At 39.7% G+C, this 21,565-nt stretch overlaps 1 protein-coding gene across 1 annotated transcript in view; it reads right to left on the bottom strand.

Moving 5' to 3' along the window:
• Nucleotides 1-21,565, bottom strand: part of LOC115221755 (G patch domain-containing protein 1-like) — a 147,953-nt gene that overhangs the window by 2,454 nt on the left and 123,934 nt on the right. Inside the window, 7 exon segments of the mRNA XM_029791973.2 lie at nt 595-762; nt 2,771-2,886; nt 5,173-5,343; nt 7,734-7,959; nt 9,888-10,063; nt 15,477-15,580; nt 18,360-18,487. Of these exon segments, the coding sequence (XP_029647833.2) occupies nt 646-762; nt 2,771-2,886; nt 5,173-5,343; nt 7,734-7,959; nt 9,888-10,063; nt 15,477-15,580; nt 18,360-18,487 (1,038 nt within the window). The 3' untranslated portion in view covers nt 595-645.

Genomic DNA, 21,565 nt, shown 5'->3' on the forward strand with positions numbered 1-21,565 from the left:
GTTGGCATTAGGAAGGGCATCCAGCTGTAGAAACAAAGCCAAAACAGACGAGCACTGGTGCAGCTCTCTGGCTTACCAGTTCCAGTCAAACCATCTAACCCATGCCAGCAAGGAAAACGGAAACTAAATGATGATGATGATATACCAAAAGTAGTTATTAGTACTAACAGAAAAAACATTTTAGATTGTTGACTTAATAAGGATAACAGTCTCAAAATAGAATTCCTATTTACAGACAGAACATGAAATATATCATGACTATAGTATCTGGTAATCCTAATAAAATAATTTCTTACAAGACTAAATATATTTGCAAATTTAAATGAGAAAGTGTCAATAAAAACATTGTATTTTTTCTGAAGAAAATGTATAACATCAAGTGCAATCTCCCCTTTACTAAACAGGAAGAACACAATCTTTACAAATTAAATTAGCTCTAGCACTTTATTGATTGTGAAAGGATGAAGCCAAACCAGTGGAGTTTAAACTCAGAACTTTTAAATCTTATCCTTTTTAAGTATAAAATTCAATCCGTTTTGTAAAACTTCAATTGTAGGTTCATATAGGCAACAACAATTCAACAACAGAACTAACCTTGTTATAAATATGGTATGACAGCAGGTGAAATGGATTGATTGAGAAAACTCAGTCTGCGGATGATGATGAAGAACTGGAAGAATCATATGTCCTTGATGACGAGTGTTTTTTCTTTTTCTTCTTTTTCTTTTTCTGTTTTTTATCTTTTCTTTGCCGATGCTTATCCTGCAATATAAACAAATTTGAGACAAGTCACAAAACACTCACATTAAGGACAAGAAGTTTAGTTTTTTTTTTTTAATAAGTTCTCAAATTAGGTTACCTAAATGCTAAAGTAACTTACATACTAAAATAATGTAAACTATGGTACTGTTTATATTACACAAGGTATTAAACCCTTTTGATACCAACCTGTCTACGAACACCCTTGGTTCTATGATAGAAACTTCCTTTTTAAAAGTAACCTAGGCATAAGCTTGGCTGTAGTAAAAAGCTTGCTCCCATCCACATGGTTCTAGGTTCAGTTTCACTGCATGGCACCTTGGGCAAGTGTCTTCTACTACAACCTCAGGCCAACCAAAGCCTCATGAGTGGATTTGATAGATGGAAACTGAAAGAAGCTCATCATATATATATTAGTGTGTGTGTGTCTGCATGTCTTTGTATCAATGTTTGTCTCCCACCACTGCTTGACAATCAGTGCTGATGCATTTATGTCCCCGTAACTTAGTGGTTCAGCAAAAGAGACCAACAGAATCAGTACCAAGCTTTAAAAAGTAAAAGTACTAAGGCTGATGCATTCAACTAAAAATTCGCCAAAGGGGTGCCCCAGCATGGCCGCAGTTTAATGACTGAAACATGTAAAAGAAAAAGATAAAAGATAAATTTAAAATTCTAACCAAAATTTCATGCTTATTTATGTTCCAGAAACACTAGTTTAATAATGACAAGATTATTTTACATCAAGAGTTCAATCCAGGCAAGGCATTAGGGCAAAACATGAGACACCTGAAGAAAGCTGGAGTTTATACGACTGAAATATAGTGAAAGCAACAATCAAGATGAGGACACTACTTTGACCAATACATAATTGTATTACCCAATCAGTACAGAACTGACATAAGACATCAATGGAGGTTTATAAGCCTTAAAAATTCACTCTGACTCTGCCTACAGGCATGGCATAGCGGATAAAGGTGCTGAAATGCAGTGCAGTCACCTAGTGGTTCAGAGTTCATATCCAGGCAAAGTACTAAGGTAAATCACAAGACACTTGAAAAAGGTTGGAACTTACACAACCCAAAAGTAGTGAATGCAACAATCAAGATCAGGACACCACCTCAATTGACAAGTCCCTTAACCCCTTGGGGATCGTTGGGGTGCTGCAGCCATGCAGCCTATCTAGGGCAAGAAAGCCTGGCAGAGCCTATCCCTCTCCAGGCTAAACTCATCAGATCGTCCAATCCAAGGATTAAAAACCACATGAATCTAACAACCTAACCACAAAGAGATACGCTTCCACTAAGCGGTACTCGTTTCTACAGCTGAGTAGACTGGAGCAACTTGAAGTGTTTTGCTCAAGAACACAACGCATCGCCCAGTACAGGAATCGAAACTACAATCTTACAGTGATAAGAAACTTGCTTCTCAACTACACGGTTTCAGGTTCAGTCCCACTGTGTGGCACCTTGAACGAGTGTCCTCAACTATAGCTTCAGGCCGACCAAACTCTTGTGAGTGGATTTGGTACATGGAAACTGAAAGAGGCCCATCATGTATACATATATATGTGTGTATATATATATATATATATGTGTGTGTATATATATATATATGTGTGTGTGTGTGTGTGTCTTTCTGTCTGTGTTTGTCCTCTCCTCAACCATTGCTTAACCACCGACGTTGATGTGTTATGTCCCCAAAACTTAGCAGTTTGGCAAAAAAGACCTACAGAATAAGTACTAGGCTTACAAAGAATAAGTGCTGGGGATGATTTCTTCGACTAAAGACAGTGTTCCAGCATGGTCACAGTCAAAACTCAAAATGTATAAAAGAAATCATGTGTACAATATCCTAACTACTGAACCACGCTACCTCAACTAATGCATAAAACTTAATTGAAACTAGCAAAACGTTTTCCAACAGAAATATGATAACGAAATGGTTGAAATGACTTCAAAGCTTACCTGAAATATTAAGGGTTACATGAAATAAAGTGAAATACTACACATACCTTTTCTGACTTCTTTGATGTGTGCTTACTTTTGTGTCTGTGCTTTTTTGATGAAGATTTCTTCAGGAACCCAAGAAGTTTCTTGTCCAATGGATCCAGTTGCTTATTAGATGAACCTAAAAGAAAAAAAGATTTATAAATTTGAGATGATCCACAGAATCAGCAGTTATATATCACCATTGAGAAAAATAATTCCTAATTTGTGTGAGGCGTTGGTGGAAGTATACTGTGCGTGAGAAGACCCGGCAGGACAAGTGAGACCATAACCCGTGGCTTCTACACGGGATGTAGCCAGTCCACTTATGCATACCTTTCCTTCTTGGGACACAAAACTCTACTTGTGAAGACCTGTTGAGGCAAGTGAGAATCGAAATCGATCAACATCAATGGAAATTGCAGCTGTGATACTAGTGCCAGTGGCACGTAAGAGAACCATCCGAACGTGGCCGTTACCAGTGCTGCCCCAACTGGCCTCATGTCACTGGCACATAAAAAGCACCATCCGATCGTGGTCATTTGCCAGACTCGTCTGGCACCTGTGCTGGTGGCACGTAAAAAGCACCCACTACACTCACGGAGTGGTTGGCGTTAGGAAGGGCATCCAGCTGTAGAAACATTGCCAGATCAGTCTGGGCCTGGTGCAGCCTTCTGGTTTCCCAGACCCCAGTTGAACCGTCCAACCCATGCTAGGATGGAAAGCGGACGCTAAACGATGATGATGATGATGATTATTATTATTATTATTAAGCTGATAGAATCGTTAGCCTGCCTGGCAAAACAAAATACTTAGCAGCATCTTGTCCATCTTTACATTCAACTTCTGCGAAGGTTGACTTTGCCTTTCATCCTTTTGGAGTTGATAGAATAAGTACCAGTTATGTACTGGGAACCAATGTAATCAACTAATTCCCAAAATTTCAGGCCTTGTGTCCATAGTATAAAGGATTATTATTATTATTATAAGGCAGCAAGTTGGCAGAATCATTAGCACACCGGGCAAAATGCTAAGCAACATTTCATCTGTCTATGTTTTGAGTTCAAATTTTACTAAGGTTGACTTGCTTTGAGCTCACAATTCCTTGATGGAGTCATGAAGATGCTGCCATGATATAAACGTGGCAAGCTGGCAGAATCGTTAGCATGCTGGACAAAATGCTTAACGGTATTTCACCTGTCGCGATGTTCTGAGTTAAAATTTTGCCGAGGCCAACTTTGCCTTTCGTCCTTTTGGAGTCGATAAATTAAGTATCAGTGAAACACTGGGGTTGATGTAATCGACTAGTCCTCTCCCTCCATATTTCAGGCTTTGTGCCTATAGTAGAAAGGATTATTATTATTATTATTATTATTTTTATTATTATTAGGCATTAGGAAGGCATCCAGCCATAGAAACACTGTCAGATCAGACTGGGCCTGGCGCAGCCTTCTGGCTTCCCAGACCCCAGTTGAACCATCCAACCCATGCTAGCATGGAAAATGGACGTTAAACGATGATGATGATGATTATTATAATTATTATTATTATTATGATGATGATGGTGGTGGTGGTGGTGGTGATGATGATGATGATGCAGCAGCAGCAAGCTGGCAAAATCATTAGCACACCAGGCAAAATGCTTAGCGGCATTTCATGTTTTTGTATTGTGTTCAAATTCCACTAAGGCTGACTTGCTTTGGGCTCTCAATTCCTTGATGAAGGACACTGCCATTATATACGGTTTGTCTTGGACATTTGTAGGCCTGAGAAAAGCCCAACTCTCTCTAGATTCAGACCCGACTACAACTGATTTCTTCTACAAAAGAGCACAGCGGACAAATTGAAAGAGTGAGAGAAAGGGAAAAAAATCGATTTCGGTAAAGGACTGGTGTTTTATTTATTGGCTTTGAAAGAATAAAAGGCAAAGTTAACTTCAGAGAGTGAGAACAATTACTACAGAGCAATGTATCCGACACTCTAATGACTGTGTTAATTGGCCAACGTGTATCTGTATCTGATGTGTGTACATTAAAGGTTACCAAAATCTGAAAGATCATCAACATAGGAATGTGCAGGGTCAGGTCACGAAGTAACAGTACTCGATGCCAGCGCCACCTTGACTGGCTTCTGTGCCGGTGGCACATAAAAAGCACCAACCGATCGTGGCCGATGCCAGACTTACCTGGTACGTAAAAAGCACCCACTACACTCGCGGAGTGGTTGGCGTTAGGAAGGGCATCCAGCTGTAGAAACACTGCCAGATCAGACTGGAGCCTGGTGCAGACCCTGGCTTCCCAGACCCCGGTCAAACCGTCCAACCCGTGCTAGTGTGGAAAACGGACATTAAACGATGATGATGATGATGTAGTAAAAATAATTATACATCCAAATGTAAACAATAAATATTCTGACAAATATGATTTACTTGGAGATTTTGTTGTAAACTTTGGTGGAAGAGCTGGGCCATAAACTTCAACTGAGGCTGCCTCATTTTCTGTAGAATCACTGTCTTTAGAACTGTGAGATGGTGAGATCTTTTCTTTTATGCTTTCAGCATTTTCTTTTTTTCTTTCAAGATTAGGTGCTTGAAAAGTTTCTAAAATAAGAGGAAAGAAACCAGCTTTTTATGACTCCAACATCATATAATACAAAGTGACTGAATTGATACAATATATTACAGCAGATTCACACAATTCATTTATTTGATTTACTTTTGTTTTTTTTATGTTGGCATGGGTTGGATGGTTACTTATCTGAAGCAGTATTTTTTTTACATATAAAAGACCTTCCTATTATCAACTCTTACCTGTTTTTGCAAGTAAGAAATATATTTATTCCATTAAACTTTGAAGGCAGTGTTATAAATGTTTTGTTTGCAAGGAATATAGACATGATATCATTGATTTTTCTTTCTTTTTTTTTTGCCAATTAATCTCGTGCAAAGATGAGGAAATGATAATATCCACACATGTATGCATATAAGTGTGTGTGTTTGTTTGTGTACATACATATGACACATCTTTCTTACAGTTTCTGTTTACCAATACTACTTACAAGGTACTGGGTGGCCAAAAGCCAAAGTAGAAGATACTTGGCTTAGGTACCATGTAGTCTGACTGGGGCTGAGACCCCATGGTTACAAAGTAAACGTCTTACCGAAAACAGACATTGGAACTTGGTGCAGACCTTTGGCTTGCTGGATTCTGTTGAGCCATGCCAGCATAGAAAATGGACATTAAATGATGGTGATGATTATATATATATATATGTATATATATATATATATATATATATATATATATATATATATATATATATCATTTGTGGAAAACATAAATCCGAGGAAGAAGCACACTCTAAGAAGTAGAGCAGTCTATATAAATATATTTTTTTATAATGGGGAAGGCCTGTTTATGGGATTGCCCTGGGTTCCCCGTCCATAAAAGGTTTACCTTTATGGTGTATCATTCAGAACCCAAAACTTGTTGGCCTAAGACCTCTTCAAAAAAATTTTGAAGAGGTCTTAGGCCAACAAGTTTTGGGTTCTGATGATACACCATAAAGGTAAACCTTTTATGGACGGGAAACCCAGAGTAATCCTATAAACCCGCCTTCCCCAGCAAAACAATATATATATATATATATATAGGCACAGGTATGGCTGTATGGTAAGAAGTTTGCTTTCCAACCACAAGGTTCCAGGTTCAGTCCTACTACAGGCCACCTCGGGAAAGTGTCTTCTACTATAGCCTCAGGCCACCAAAGCCTTGTGAGTGGATTTGGTAGGCAGAAACTGGAAGAAGCCCATCATGTGTGTGTGTATGTGTGCGTCTGTGTGTCTTTATGCCTGTTTGTCCCCACTACTGCTTGACAACCGGTGTTGGCATGCTTATATACCCATAACTTAGCAGTTTGGCAAAACAGACTGATGGAATAAGTACCAGGCTTAGCAAAATATTAAGTACTGAGTTCAACTCATTCAACTAAAAATTCTTCAAGGCGGTGCCCCAGCATGGCCACAGTCTAATGACTGATAAAAGATATGTGTTTGTGTGTGTGTATATATATATATATATATAATAATATAATAAATAAATAAAATATATGCATATATACATACATATATGTACATACTTACATCTACATGTATATATACATGCATATATATATATATATATATATATATATATATATATATATGAGTACAGGACACCACAAATAAACGTAGAACACAACGAGAAATGAAAACATAGAATCAAACAAGGAAACGGACTTTTTTTAACAACAAAAAAACAAGGAAACAGACTTTTTTTAAACAATGAAAAAACAGAGTACAGGACAAGCAATACAAGGAAAATTCCCCTTCATCAGCTGCACCTGGTTCGACTCAATGCATGTTTCGAAGACACATTGAGTCGAACCAGGGGCAGCTGATGAAGGGGAATTTTCCTTGTGTTGTTTGTCCTGTACTCTGTTTTTATCGTTGTTTAAAAAAAGTCCGTTTCCTTGTTTTTTCGTTAAAAAAAGTCCGTTTCCTTGTTTGATTTTATGTTTTCGTTTCTCGTTGTGTTCTACGTTTATTTGTGGTGTCCTGTACTCATATATATATATATGCATGTATATATACATGTAGATGTAAGTATGTACATATATGTATGTATATATGCATATAATTTATTTATTTATTATATTATTATATGACCGAACGCATGCATTATTTCTCTATTTCTCTTCTCCAAGTAAGTTTTTATTATATATATATATATATATATATACATACACACATGCACACAAACATATATATATATTTATATGAGAGAGAGACTGAGAGATAGAGTGAAAAAGTTTCAGTCTTCAAGATATTTCATATGGTGAATGTCAGAGTTTTGCAACACACTGTCCTATAATAATATACAATGTGGTCTAAAAAAAACTCAGATACATAAATGCAAATTTTATATTCATATTTAACACAGACTGATTTACCTGGTGGTAATGTTGGCTTCAATTCTTTCTCTTTGGACTCAGTTTCTTTTGCCCTATTTTTTTCATTTTCATTCACTTCTTCCTTTTTCTTCTTTTCTTCTTCTTTGTGCTCTTCCTTCTTTCTCTCAGGCTTCTCTTCTTCTTCCTCCTCTTCACTGTCTGAGGATGAGTCAGCAAATATAGCTTTAAAGAGATCCATAGGTGGCCTCTCTCCCTCTTCAACAGTCTGAAATGAAAGAAACCAGAAGGCTTCTGTAATCCAATAAAACAAAAGGATTTATTGGGGCAGTTTAAAATATTAGTGTCCCACAACAGCTTCACTTCAAAATAGGACATATTATGTGTAAATTCATAAATCAAAATACAATACAATTTGCTGCAAGAAATGTTCATTTAACTCTGAACACAATCCAAGTTCATTTGTAAACCACCAAAATTCTAAGTTTATTTTACTGCCCTTTAAATGATTAAAGACAAAATTGACCTTGTAACAAAGATGGAATAAGGATAAAGACAGAAACCTGGTTGAGAGATTTTCAACCAGGTTGAAAATCTACCAACATACACCAGAAAAGGTAATGGACAAAAAGGGGAAGGCAAAAATCCTCTGGGACTTTGACTTCCACACAGACAAGGTGTTAGTAACCTTTAGGAGGGTCAAAACAAGAGTGACTAATAATTGATGAGGCAGTGCCAGGAAATCAACATATTAATCATGAAAGAAAGAGAAAAGATTGCTAAATATGGAGACCTGAGAATTGAGAATGCTAAGATGTGGCAACTACGAGAGTCAAGCATAAAGGTTGTCCCTATTGTCATTGGAATATTGGGTTCAATACCACCCAACCTGGAAAAACATCTGGAAACTTTAGAAATAACCTACAATCTAGGTGTATTGCAAAAATCGGCCTTACTTGGAACTGCATGCATAATGCATAAAGTACTGTCTGTCTGAAGTCCTTGTTGTGACTTGACAGAGAGTACAAACCCCTGGTAGACACAATATCATCAATCAACATCACGATATTAGATACTGTGTGATGTCTTAAACAATAATGATAATAATCTTTTCTATTATAGGCACAAGGCCTGAAATTTGGGGAGGGGGACTAGTTGATTACATCAGCTCATGCTTCACTGGTACTTAATTTATTGACCCCGAAAGAATGAAAGGCAAAGTGAACCTCAGTGGAATTTGAACTCAGAATGTAGTGATGGGTGAAATACCACAAAGCACTTCATCCGGTGAGCTAACAATTCTGTCAGCTTTCTGCCTTAATAATAAGAATCCTTTCTACTAAAGACATAAGCCTGAAATTTTGGGGGAGGGGACTAGTTGATTACATCAACCCCAGTGCTCAACTGGAACTTATTTTATCGACCCGAAAAAGATGAACGACAAAGCTGACCTTGGCAGAATTTGAACTCAGAACATTAAGACAGACGAAATGCTACTAAGCATTTTGCCCATTGTGCTAATGATCCTGTCAGCTCACTGCCTTAATAATAATAACTATAGTTTCAAATTTTGTGACAAGGGCAGCAATTTTGGGGGAGGGGATAAGCTGATTACATCAACCCCAATGTTCAACTGGTACTTATTTTACTGACCCTGAAATGATGAAAGGTAAAGTCAACCGCAGGAGAATTTGAACTCTGAAAATAGCAACAGGCAAAATATCACTAAGCATTTTGTCAAGCATGCTAACAATTCTGCCAGCTCGCTGCCTTAATAATAATAATAATAATAATAATAATAATAATAATAATGATAATAACATTAATAATAATAATCCTTTCTACTATAGGCACAAGGCCTGAAATTTTGGAGGAGGGGGCCAGTCGATTAGATCGACCCCAGTATGCAACTGATACTTAATTTATTGACCCTGAAAGGATGAAAGCTAAAGACAACCTTGGCGGAATTTGAACTCAGAAAGTAGCAGCAGACAAAATACCGCTAAGCATTTCAGCCAGCATGCTAATGATTCTGCCAGCTTGCTACCTTCTTAATAATAATAATAATAATAATAATAATAATAATAATAATAATAGTAGTAATAGTAATGATTTCTAACATAGGTATAAAGACTTGAATTTCAGATCAAATTCAGTCCCCGACTGAAAGGGTTGAATAATAATCCTTTTACTTACTGGTTGAGGGGTTGATGTTATCACTGGTTCTTTGTTGGGACTATCAGAGATGGAAGGTGTAGAGGCTGGCTTTTCAGCCATTAGGTGACTGAAAATGGAAGGTTTTTCAGGTGCAGAAGTTGTTGTTTTATCACTGGTATTCTTTGCCGTGTTGTCACTGCTCTTTACAGGATCATCTGATAATGATGAATCAGCATTGAAAGCAAAAATACAGAGGATTTAAGAAGAAAAAACAAATCCCCAAATAATGAAGTAGAAAAAAAAAACAAAGAAAAAAAGCTTCAAAGGGGACATATGATCTTGACATGCATGATAATGATGCTCATTTACAAACATCATATGTCTAAACAAAAGTACACACACACACACACACACACTCATAAAAGAGGCTAAATTGGCTTTGCAGGGATCTTGTTTTTGTATACATTTGCTGCTTTCTTCCAAGGAATCTAATGCTCTTAGCTTAGTTTTTCCTTGGGGCTGGCCAGATTGGAGCAATCTCAAGTATAATCAGCCAAAATTGCAAAGATAATCTGGTACTTGACTGAGGAAAGAAAACTTCGAATGACCCATCCTTTTTTTTCTTTGTATCGTCTATCTGGATGCTTTGTTGTCCCATTTTGTATTTTATATATATATATATATATATATATATATAGCGGCAAACATACACTTTGGTCTATATATATATATATATATATATATATATATATATATACTAATATTGAGGGGTCAGCAAAAGAAATGCATCACCACATACCGAAGTTCAGAAATAGCAGCCAAAATCTAAGCCATTTCTTCTACTTGATTACTTCGTAATTAATTAGTTTTACCCTTAATTGCTATATATATAGATTAATCAGCCGAAATTGCGAAGATGATCCGGTTCTTGATTGAAGATTGAAGGCTTCGAATGTCCCGTCCGTTTTTTTTTGTGTGGGACTGAACCCGGAACCATGTGGTTGGTTAGCAAGCTACTTACCACACAGCCACTCCTGCACCTATTATATATATTTTTACCATAAAAATTTGTCTCATTTAGTGAAACACTAATACATATATCAAAAATATAAACAGTTAGGTACAATATAACACCATATATATATATATGTATTTATGTATGTATGTATGTATGCATGTATGTATCATCATCATCATTTAACGTCTGTTGTCCCATACTGATATAGGTTGGATGGTTTGACCAGGGCTGGTATGGCCTGAGGGGCTGCACGAGACTCCAGTCTGATTTGGAATGGTTTGTACAGCTGGATACCCTTCCTAACGCCAACTGAGAGTGTAATGGGTGCTTTTACATACCACCAGCTTCCATGCCAGTTGTGTGACACCAGTATCTGCCACTACTACAATTTCACTTAGCTTGACAGGTCTTCTCAAGCACAGCATATCACTAAAGGTCTCAGCCACTAGTCATTGACTCCATGAGGCCCAACGTTCAAAGATCATGCTTCACCACCTCATTCCATGTCTTCCTTGGTTTCCCCTTCCACTATTAGAGATTGGCACTTCTTCATATAGCTGTCCACATCCATATACATCACATGACCATACCAACACAGTCATCTCTCTTGGATACTATATCCAATGTCTGTTATGCCCAACTTTTCTCTCAAGACATTTACACTCTGTCGTACATGCAAACTGACATTGCATATCCAGCGAAGCACACTAGCTTCATTTCTTTCAAAGCTACACATGTTCTTGGTAGTCACAGCCCGTGTTTCACTGCCATGTAGCATAGCTGTTTGCACACAGGCAACATACAATCTGCCTTTCACTCTGACGGAGCGGCCCTTAGTTACGAACAGATGTAGGAGCTCTCTGAACTTTACCCAGCCTATTCTTATTCTAGCAGCTACACTCTGAGAGCATCCACCTCCACTACTGACTTGGTCACCAAGCTAACAGAAGCTATCAACTACTTCTAATTTTTTCCCCTGGTATTTGAGGGAGTGTATTTTCCATACATTTTTAATGTTTATTGTACCTGTACACTTCCACACACAAAAAACTAGTTTCCCTGTTAACGTTCCTCTGATATTGCTGCACTTCTTATGTGTCCATAGCTTACACTGGATACAGTTTCTACCTACGCCTTTTCTACAGATCAAGCAGGGCTATCTACCTGAAGGAATTTGTGATTTGTCTGCTTTTCTACTTACTAAGACTTTAGTTTTTGCTAAGTTAACTCTAAGGCTCTTTAATTCTAAACCTTGCTTCCACACCCAAAATTTCTTCTCTTGTTCAAGTAGTGATTCAGCTATAAGAGCAAGGTCATCAGTATAGAGGAGCTCCCAGAGGCAGCCTGTCTTAAATTCCTCTTGTACTGCCTGGAGGACTATGATGAACAAGAGGGAGCTGAGGACTGAGACTTGGTGAACCCCCACTTGTATCCTGAATTCATCGCTATATTCATTGCTGACAGCATCCCTGTACATGGTTTGTACAGCTCTCACCAACCACTCATCTAACCCTAGCTTCCACATTGACCACCAGATAAGAGAGCAAGGGACTGTCCAAGGCTTTCTGCATGTCGAGAAAAGCCAAGTACTGGGGTTTATTTTTGGCTAGATAATCCTCCTGCAGTTACCTAACCAGGAATATAGCATCAGTTGTGCTCCTACATGGCATAAACCCAAACTGCATCTCATTTATACTAACTCTCTCCCTAATTAATTGAGCTATGACCCTTTCTGTGACTTTCATCATCTAGTCCAGTAATCTGATGCCTCTGTAATTATTTCTGTCTAAGGCATCACCTTTACCTTTATAGCAGTTGACTATGGTGCTGCTACACCAACCATTGGGTAGGACTCCCTCATGAACAATCTTATTAATTATATGGGTGATTAGGCAATATCCTACACTACCAGATATTTTAAGCATTTCCGTGGTGATTCTTGATGGGCTGGGGGTCTTCTCTGTATTCATCATCATCGTTTAACGTCCGCTTTCCATGCTAGCATGGGTTAGACGGTTCAACTGGGGTCTGGGAAGCCAGAAGGCTGCACCAGGCCCAGTCTGATCTGGCAGTGTTTCTACGGTTGGATGCCCTTCATAACGCCAACCACTGTGAGTGTAGTGAGTGCTTTTTATATGCCACTGGCACAGGTATCCTTAATTACTTTATCTACCAAGCTACAGTCAATTCAGATAGCAAGTCCCTCAGTTGGCCTGGGGCTATAGTAGAAGATACTTGCCCCAACACATAACCATGTGTGTACCTTGTATTAACAGCAATAAGAAGCAGCAAAATTTTAATCATTCTGCATTATTATATTGTTACTACAAGATTCAGTTTTCTGAATCTTATAGTAACATCATTGATAAAATTCCCAAACAATACCAACAGAGCACAATATCATCTCAATACAATAACAGATGATTGGGTTGGTAAGATGTTAAGCTACAGGCTAAAGGATTAAATGTTCATCATCATTTAATGTCAGTTGTCCATGCTGGCATGGGTTGGATGGTTTGACCTGTGCTGGCAAGCTGGATGCCCTTCTTAATGCCAACCACTTTACAGGGTGTGCTGGGTGTTTTCATGTGGCATCACACAAGCGCTTTTAGGTGGCACCAGCATGAGTGCTTTTTATGTGGCACTGACACAGGACTCTTACAGGCCAATCTGCTTCAGCAGGGGGACTGCCCTTAACATCACGAGGGGGAATGAATACCAGAACTGTACAGTATCCATGGGTATGACACTTAACTCTCTTTGCCAGAGTCAACCAAACCATGAATTAGGGACTACAGAGACAACTGACTGTTACAATAAGAATATAGCCGTAAGAGTGGCTGTGTGGTAAGTAGCTTGCTTACGAACCACATGGTTCCAGGTTCAGACACTTACCCAAGGTGCGTGGCACCTTGGGTAAGTGTCTTCTACTATAGCCTCGGGCCGACCAAAGCCTTGTGAGTGGATTTGGTAGACGGAAACTGAAAGAAGCCTGTTGTATATATGTATGTGTATATATATGTGTGTGTAGGTGTTTGTGTGTCTGTGTTTGTTCCCCAACATCGCTTGACAACCGATGCTGGTGTGTTTACGTCCCCGTAACTTAGCGGTTTGGCAAAAAAAAGAGACCGATAACATAAGTACTAGGCTTACAAAGAATAAGTCCTGGGGTCGATTTGATCGACTAAAGGCGGTGCTCCAGCATGGCCACAGTCACATGATTGAAACAAGTAAAAGAGTAACTATTTCCTGCACCTTAGCCATGATAGAAGAACTTTGTTTCAACCAATTTAATCATTATATTGGGTTGTCATTAATTTTTTTTCATCCCCACCACCTCCTGCTCCATTTGTTTTATTCTTTCCCAATGTTATTTGAATAAACATGAAAAATATTTTTCTCTGTGGAAGGGAGAGACCCAGGAAGACGTGGGATGTGATGGTGACATATGATCTTCAGATGTTGAGTCTCACGGAGGTGATGACAACTGACTGAGACTCTTTTACTTGTTTCAGTCATTTGACTGTGGCCAAGCTGGAGCACCGTCTTTAGTCGAGCATATCGACCCCAGGACTTATTCTTTGTAAGTCTAGTACTTATTCTATCGGTCTCTTTTGCCAAACCACTAAGTTACGGGGACGTAAACACACCAGCATCAGTTGTCAAGCAATACACACAAACATATACATACACACAAACATATACATACACACATACATACATTTATATACATATATACAATGGGCTTCTTTCAGTTTCTGTCTACCAAATCCACTCACAAGGCTTTGGTCGGCCTGAGGCTAAATTAGAAGACACTTGCCCAAGGTGCCACACAGTGGGACTGAACCCGGAACCATATGGTTCGTAAGCAAGCTACTTACCACACAGCCACTCCTATGCCTTTACTGTGCTTAAGAAGACATGTCAAACTAAGTGAAATCATAGTCATGGCTGGTGCTGGTGGCACATAAAAGGCACCTGTACCAGTGACATGTGAAAGGCACCCATGCTGGTGATACATTAAAGGCACCCAGTATACTTTTTGAAGTGGTTGGCATTAGGAAGGGCATCCAGCTGTAGAAATAAGCCAGAACAGACTGGTACCTGGTGCAGCTCTCCGGCTTACTACTTCCAATCAAACTGCCTAACCCATACCAGCATAGAAAATGGATGTTAAATGATGATGATGTAGTAGTTAGTAAGTAATAGTAGTAGTGGTGGTGGTAGTAGTAGTAGTAGTAGTAGTAGTAGTAGTAGTAGCAGCAGCAGCAGCAGTAGTAGTAGTAGTAGTAGTAGTAGTATTAGCAGCAGTAGTAGTAGCAGCAGCAGCAGTAGCAGCAGCAGCAGCAGTAGTAGTAGTAGTAGTAGTAGTAGTAGTAGTAGTAGTAAGTAGTAGTAGTAGTAGTAGTTTCATTACTTTTTTTCTAGCTGTATTCTTCCTCTACAACTTTTGTTTATCATTTTTGAAACTTAAACAAATTCTACCTCTTTCCAGGTGCATGATGACAGAGTACTAACATCATACTAAACTCAGCACTGCAAGCAAAAATGACAACAAAAAATCATACCCAAGTTGGACTTAATACAAATAAAAGACCACACCACAGTACCTTGTTGACATCTGTTTTTCTCTTCTGTTACCGGCGGTGGTGCAAGAAAATCAAAAATGGAATATTTGTCATGTTTTGCTTTTGGTACACCAATAATACCAGACCTAAAATATACAAACAATACGATTTTAGGAACAAAAATTTTAAGCTTAGTTTCCTTCTCTTGCTCTTCCCTCTGGCTAGGTAACTAAGTCTCTCCTTTGCAGCAGCACACCTGTTTCTGCTTTTTTTCTTGTTATGTCTCTCTTTCTCTCTCTCTCTCTCTCTCTTTCGGCCAGGTAACCATGTACCTTCTCTATAGCAAGACACCTGTTTCTACCTCTCTGTCTCTTTGTCACACTCTGATCTTCCCTCATCTGACACAAGATCACCTCCAATGCTCCCTCTCCTCTCAAAATACCTTGTCTTGCAAGTTATTTGGTGTCTCTGCCAATGCTGGTGCCATGTAAAAATCATCCAGTCCACACTGTGAAGTGGTTGGTGTTTGGAAAGACATCCAGCTGTAAAACCCATGCCAAAACTGACTTTGTCCGTGGTGGTGTGACATAAAATGCACTCAGTTCACTCTACAGAGTGGTTGGTGTTAAAAAGGGCATCCAGTTGTAAAAAACCATGCTAAAACAGACACAGTAGCCTAGTGTATCTTCTACCTGGCCAGCTCCTGTCAAACCATCCAACCCATGCCAGCATGGAAGACAGGACATTAAATGATGATGATGATGATGATATGGGTTGCTGACAGAAATGTTAGCACGCCGGGCGAAATGCGTAGCCGTATTTCGTCTGCCGTTATGTTCTGAGTTCAAATTCCGCCGAGGTCGACTTTGCCTTTCATCCTTTCGGGGTCGATAAATTAAGTACCAATTACGCACTGGGGTCGATGAAATCGACTTAATCCGTTTGTCTGTCCTTGTTTGTCCCCTCTATGTTTAGCCCCTTATGGGTAATAAAGAAACAGATATGGTAAGAAATTTCTTCAACAATTACTGTGCAACACCATGTATAAGTGTTTTATATCATGGCTTCAAGTTAGCCCAATCTTTATGAGTGAAACTGTGAAAGCCTGTTAGATGGACAATACCTAGTCTTGAGTCATCATCATCATCACCATCTTTTAACATCTGTTTTCCATACTGACATAGGTTGGACAGTTTGACGGGATGGGTGACAGGACTGTGTCGAGCTCCAACGTCAGCTCTGGTGTGATTTCTACAGCATGATGCCCTTCTACCTCCCAGTCTGTCATTGGCTCTTGGCACCCAGGTAGCTTTAGCAGAGTCCAGTTTGTAGCAAGCGTTCATTTAGTGTGGGGTCCTGGTCAAAGAATAATCTATGAGCTGTAGGTTCTTTCCCTCCGTTCCTCCTCCAATCTCAAAGACCCTATAAGAAACAATTCAAATTTTTTGCTTAAATCCTAGTAATGGACCGCCCTTCTATTTTTGAAGAAATCAGAAACAAGAATTCTTTACAAGGCTATATAGGTACAGTTATGGTTGAGTGGTTAAGAAGCTTGCTTTCCAGCCACTTGGTTCTGGGGTCAATCCCATTGCTTGGCACATTGGGCAAGTGTTTTCAACTATAGCGCTGAGCTGACAACCGGAGCCTTGTGAATGGGTTTAGTAGATGCAAACTGAAAGAAGCTTAGAGCAAGTGAGCGAGTGAGTGAGCATGTGTGTGTGTCTCTCTCTTTTTCTCTCTATCCTTGTCATGACAGCATGGGTTGGATGTGACAGTTGTAAACAAGAGTCACTGTCATCCAAATGGTGTCCTTTGCTTCCAAACTTCTGTGTAAGCATGTCCAGCCATGCGAGAAAATTGTTTAACTTGAAAACATAAATCCTAAAAAATTTCACTCTTCAAATTTTTTCTTCTTTTTAAATTAGAGTTTAAAATATGGAGCGTCCAAATTTTTTGCTTAAATCCCAGCAATGGATCACACTTAGGCGCATCATCATACCATTAATCGTGTTTATGAGGAGAAAAATATTGAAAAACATCAATACATGTGAGAGTGAAATGAAACAAGAAAGATATCAGATGACCATGAGTTGTGCTAAAAATGACAATTAAATTGCCCTTAGATCATACACACAAAATCATGTGAACACAAATTCACAAAATTTACCAAAAATTCCAAAACATACAAAAAAGTTATGAGGGTTTATATGGGGTGCTTAACCCTTTGAGCCCTGACATCCTGAACCTTATTTTACCATATACCTGGCACTCGACCGGTGCTATAGTAGAGAGTGATGCTATGGTATAGAGAAAAATAAGCCATCCACTGGTAAACTAGTGTTACAGGCTCAAAGAGGTAAGCCACAATTCTGCCGAATAAATGTATAATGAAGATAGTGGCAACAACAGAGTAATACCATCATAATTTATGACGATGATGATGATGAAAGCACAAAGCATCATAATAAATAGAGGATCTTTACAGCAAGAAAGTGTACTGTGAGATAGCAGTGCTGTCCCTGCATTTAACACTGAAATACTAGTTACAAGTCAATAGCCTCACTGACCCAAAACATTGTGTCAAGGAGGACAGAAGAACAGCAATTCAGGCTGAGTCTACTTTACCTGCATCACTATGAAAACAATGAGAATTTGTGGCTATACAGAAATACACTGGACACTGGGGACAGTGCAGTATGTCCACATTGTCACAGTCCACTCCATATGACTCAATGCATATTGGAGAGCGCAGTGTAGTCTTAAGCTAAATAGGGGCTAGGTATAACTGGAAAAAAAAATAAGAGTTGTGGGTCACACTTAATTCATTCAACCAACTAACTCTATGCTACAGGTCTGCTTGATCAGAACTGTCTTGGAGCCATACAACAACAAGTTATAAATTGAGAACAAAGGTAGGTCACATACCCTGGGTGGGGGTCAGGAACATTGAACCGTCGACACAACAACTTGTCAGGGTGCCAATCAAATATTTCCCGTGTTAATTTTCCATATAGTTTCATTTCTACTGCATTTGACAAATCTTTCTTTTTGGCCTGCAATAATTAAAACCAGAAAAACATGGTTGAGCTGTCAAGGCATAAGCACAATATAAACACAGTTTTACATAAACTTTACATAAACTCATATGAGCACAGTGTCAACAAGGGACCACCAAATTTTACTCAACCTGCAAGAAGTAGCAGCTATATCCCGCTCAAATCATAATCTGCCATATTAAATAATGAAAGACACAGATAATGAAGCCTTGGGTTCTGTCAGCCTGGGAAAAAGATGTGATGGTCATGGCTAACTTGGAGCAAAACAACACCACTTACAAGGTGCTAGAAATAGCAACCAAATCCTCTTCAAATCAAACTCTACTGACTTAAAAAAAAAGTAGAACAAATTAAACAATGTCACATGCTTATCGAATCATCATCATCATCGTTTCAAGTCCGCTTTCCATGCTAGCATGGGTTGGATGATTTGACTGAGGTCTGGTGAACCAGATGGCTGCACCAGACTCCAATCTGATCTGGCAGAGTTTCTACAGCTGGATGCCCTTCCTAATGCCAACCACTCTGATAGTGTAGTGGGTGCTTTTACGTGCCACCGGCACGAAGGCCAGTCAGGCGTTAATGGGAACGGCCATGCTCAAATGGTGCTTTTAACGTGCCATTGGCACGGAGGCCAGCTTGTTGCTCTGGCCACGATCTCACTCGTATGGTACTCTTAGCGCTCCACTAGCCAGTCATCATGTGTGTGTGTGTGTGTGTGTATATATATTGTGAAGGTACATGGCTTAGTGGTTAGGGTGATGCACTCACAATTACAAGATCGGAGGTTGAATCCCTAGACCTGGCATTGCATTGTGTTCTTGAGCAAAGCACTTCATTTCATGTTGCTCTGCGATCATTTCATCATCTGACAGATGGTACATGGTACACCTGTACATGTAATGTCGATCTGATGGAGGGAATGAGCTTATATGTACACAAACATTTGATCACTATAAACAAATCATCTGTGTGGTTGTTCGGCAAGTAATTGCCAAGCCCTCATACATTGTCTAACAACAGGAGAGTCCATGATATATATACTCTTTTACTCTTTTACTTGTTTCAGTCATTTGACTGCAGCCATGCTGGAGCACCGCCTTTAATCGAGCAACTCGACCCCGGGACTTATTCTTTTGTAAGCCCAGTACTTATTCTATCGGTCTATTTTGCCGAACCGCTAAGTAACAGGGACATAAACACACCAGCATCGGTTGTCAAGCAATGCGAGGGGGGGGGACAAACACAGACACACAAACACACATGCATAGATATAAATATACATATATACGACGGGCTTCTTTTCAGTTTCCGTCTACCAAATCCACTCACAAGGCTTTGGTTGGCCTGAGGCTATAGTAGAAGACACTTGCCCAAGGTGCCACGCAGTGGGACTGAACCCAGAACCATGTGGTTGGTAAACAAGCTACTTTATTTCAATAATTTGCCACTAGGGCATCACACAGAGGTAGCGGTAGCTCCGGGCTGGACAAAGACATTAATGGATGATGGTGGTGGTGGATGAAGATGGTGATGGGAGAAGTCAGAAAGCGCCCGTCGACTTTTGCTTCTCTAAAACAATGTTCTTTTTTTCAATGATTTACACAGTTTCAAAAATTACAATAAATTTCAAAAAATTTCACAAAAAGTTTTAATTTACAATTAAAAAGTCTCTTCAGAGGCAATAAACCTCTGTCACAATGTAATACGATTTTACGTCACCCGACCGACGAACTCTCTTGCCTTAATGACACAATCGTCCGTCGTCAGGTTTCCGCATATAGGTATGACTTGCAAGAGATCCTCCGGGAAAGAATTCTCGATCCTGCACATATCATTTTCGAGTAGGACCTCCGCAGCCAGCTGCGAAGGCCACTTGGGATACTCCATGCAGGACCGAAGTCCCTCCCATTCGTTTCTCTTCCTCATCTTCCCTATTTCGTTTTCTACTGTGCCTCCTTTATGGAAGAGGACTACATAGAATTTCTCCGGCATCACAAACGCCGGAGAACACATGGGAGACGCCATCTGCGTGTTACTATCCGCTGGTGGCGTCCCGTTCTTCTTTTTCTGTTTCTTTTTACGCCGGGCCTCGGGAGGTTGAGGTTCCAGTGCTGTACGCACCGGGTCCTCTTTTTCTTCCGAAGCCTCCGGTTTCTTTGGTGGGTCGTCATTGCTCCCCACCTTTCTCTTTCTTTTGGAGGAGGATTTTTCCCCCTCCTCACTTTGTTTCTCTCCCTCCACTGGTGGGGCAGGGAGAGGCTCTGATATCAGCCGCTCCAGGATCCTACTCTGGTTCCTGGGGCAGCTCTTCTTGATGTGGCCGGTCTCCGAACACAGGTGACACCTGGGGGCGCGTCCCTCAAGCATTACCAGATACTTTGACCCGGCCATCTTCAAGAAGTCTGGCAAAACCAGACTCTTGGCCGACTGGGTCCACAGAGTCAAAGTGGCCTTTGACCCTTCCCAGTTAGCCGCAGGCTGCATTTTCACATTCAGGATCTTGGCGCTACCACCGCTCAGACCCCGGCGGATGGAATCTTCCACCCACTCGGGCTCAAAGCCGGGCGGCAGGCCACAGACCCATAAACGTAACAATTTTTCCCCCTTGTAACTGGGGAGAAACAGAATCTCATCGCCCTCAATGGGCTGGCTTGCAAATTTGCAAGCTGCTTTAGCGGAGTCAAATAGCAACCATACCGTTGCATATTTGACTCCCCGTTGAATATGTTTAACGGCTAGCATATAGTCTGCCAGCTCGTTCACAATGGTGTCTCTCGGAAAAACCATTATGGTGTCGAGTGACTTTGAATATGTCCTCAGCACCACGGTCTTTTCCTCGAGTTCGTGCAAATATTTTTTGGGAGGTGTTAATTCCCACACAGTGAAATTCTTTGCCTTTGCCATAACGTAAAATACAACAGTTCAAAATGATAAACTAAAATTAGCCACAGAAAGGAGAATGAAAAAATGCAACAGAAGGGAAGAAATAAAATTAAAAATGGCAGTTCAAAAAAGTTTTTACAAATAAATAATAGACAGAGAAAGAGAGTTCAATTCAGACAAAGGAATTCA

Source organism: Octopus sinensis, linkage group LG18 (assembly GCF_006345805.1).
Source record: "Octopus sinensis linkage group LG18, ASM634580v1, whole genome shotgun sequence".
Taxonomy (NCBI): Eukaryota; Metazoa; Mollusca; class Cephalopoda; order Octopoda; family Octopodidae; genus Octopus; species Octopus sinensis.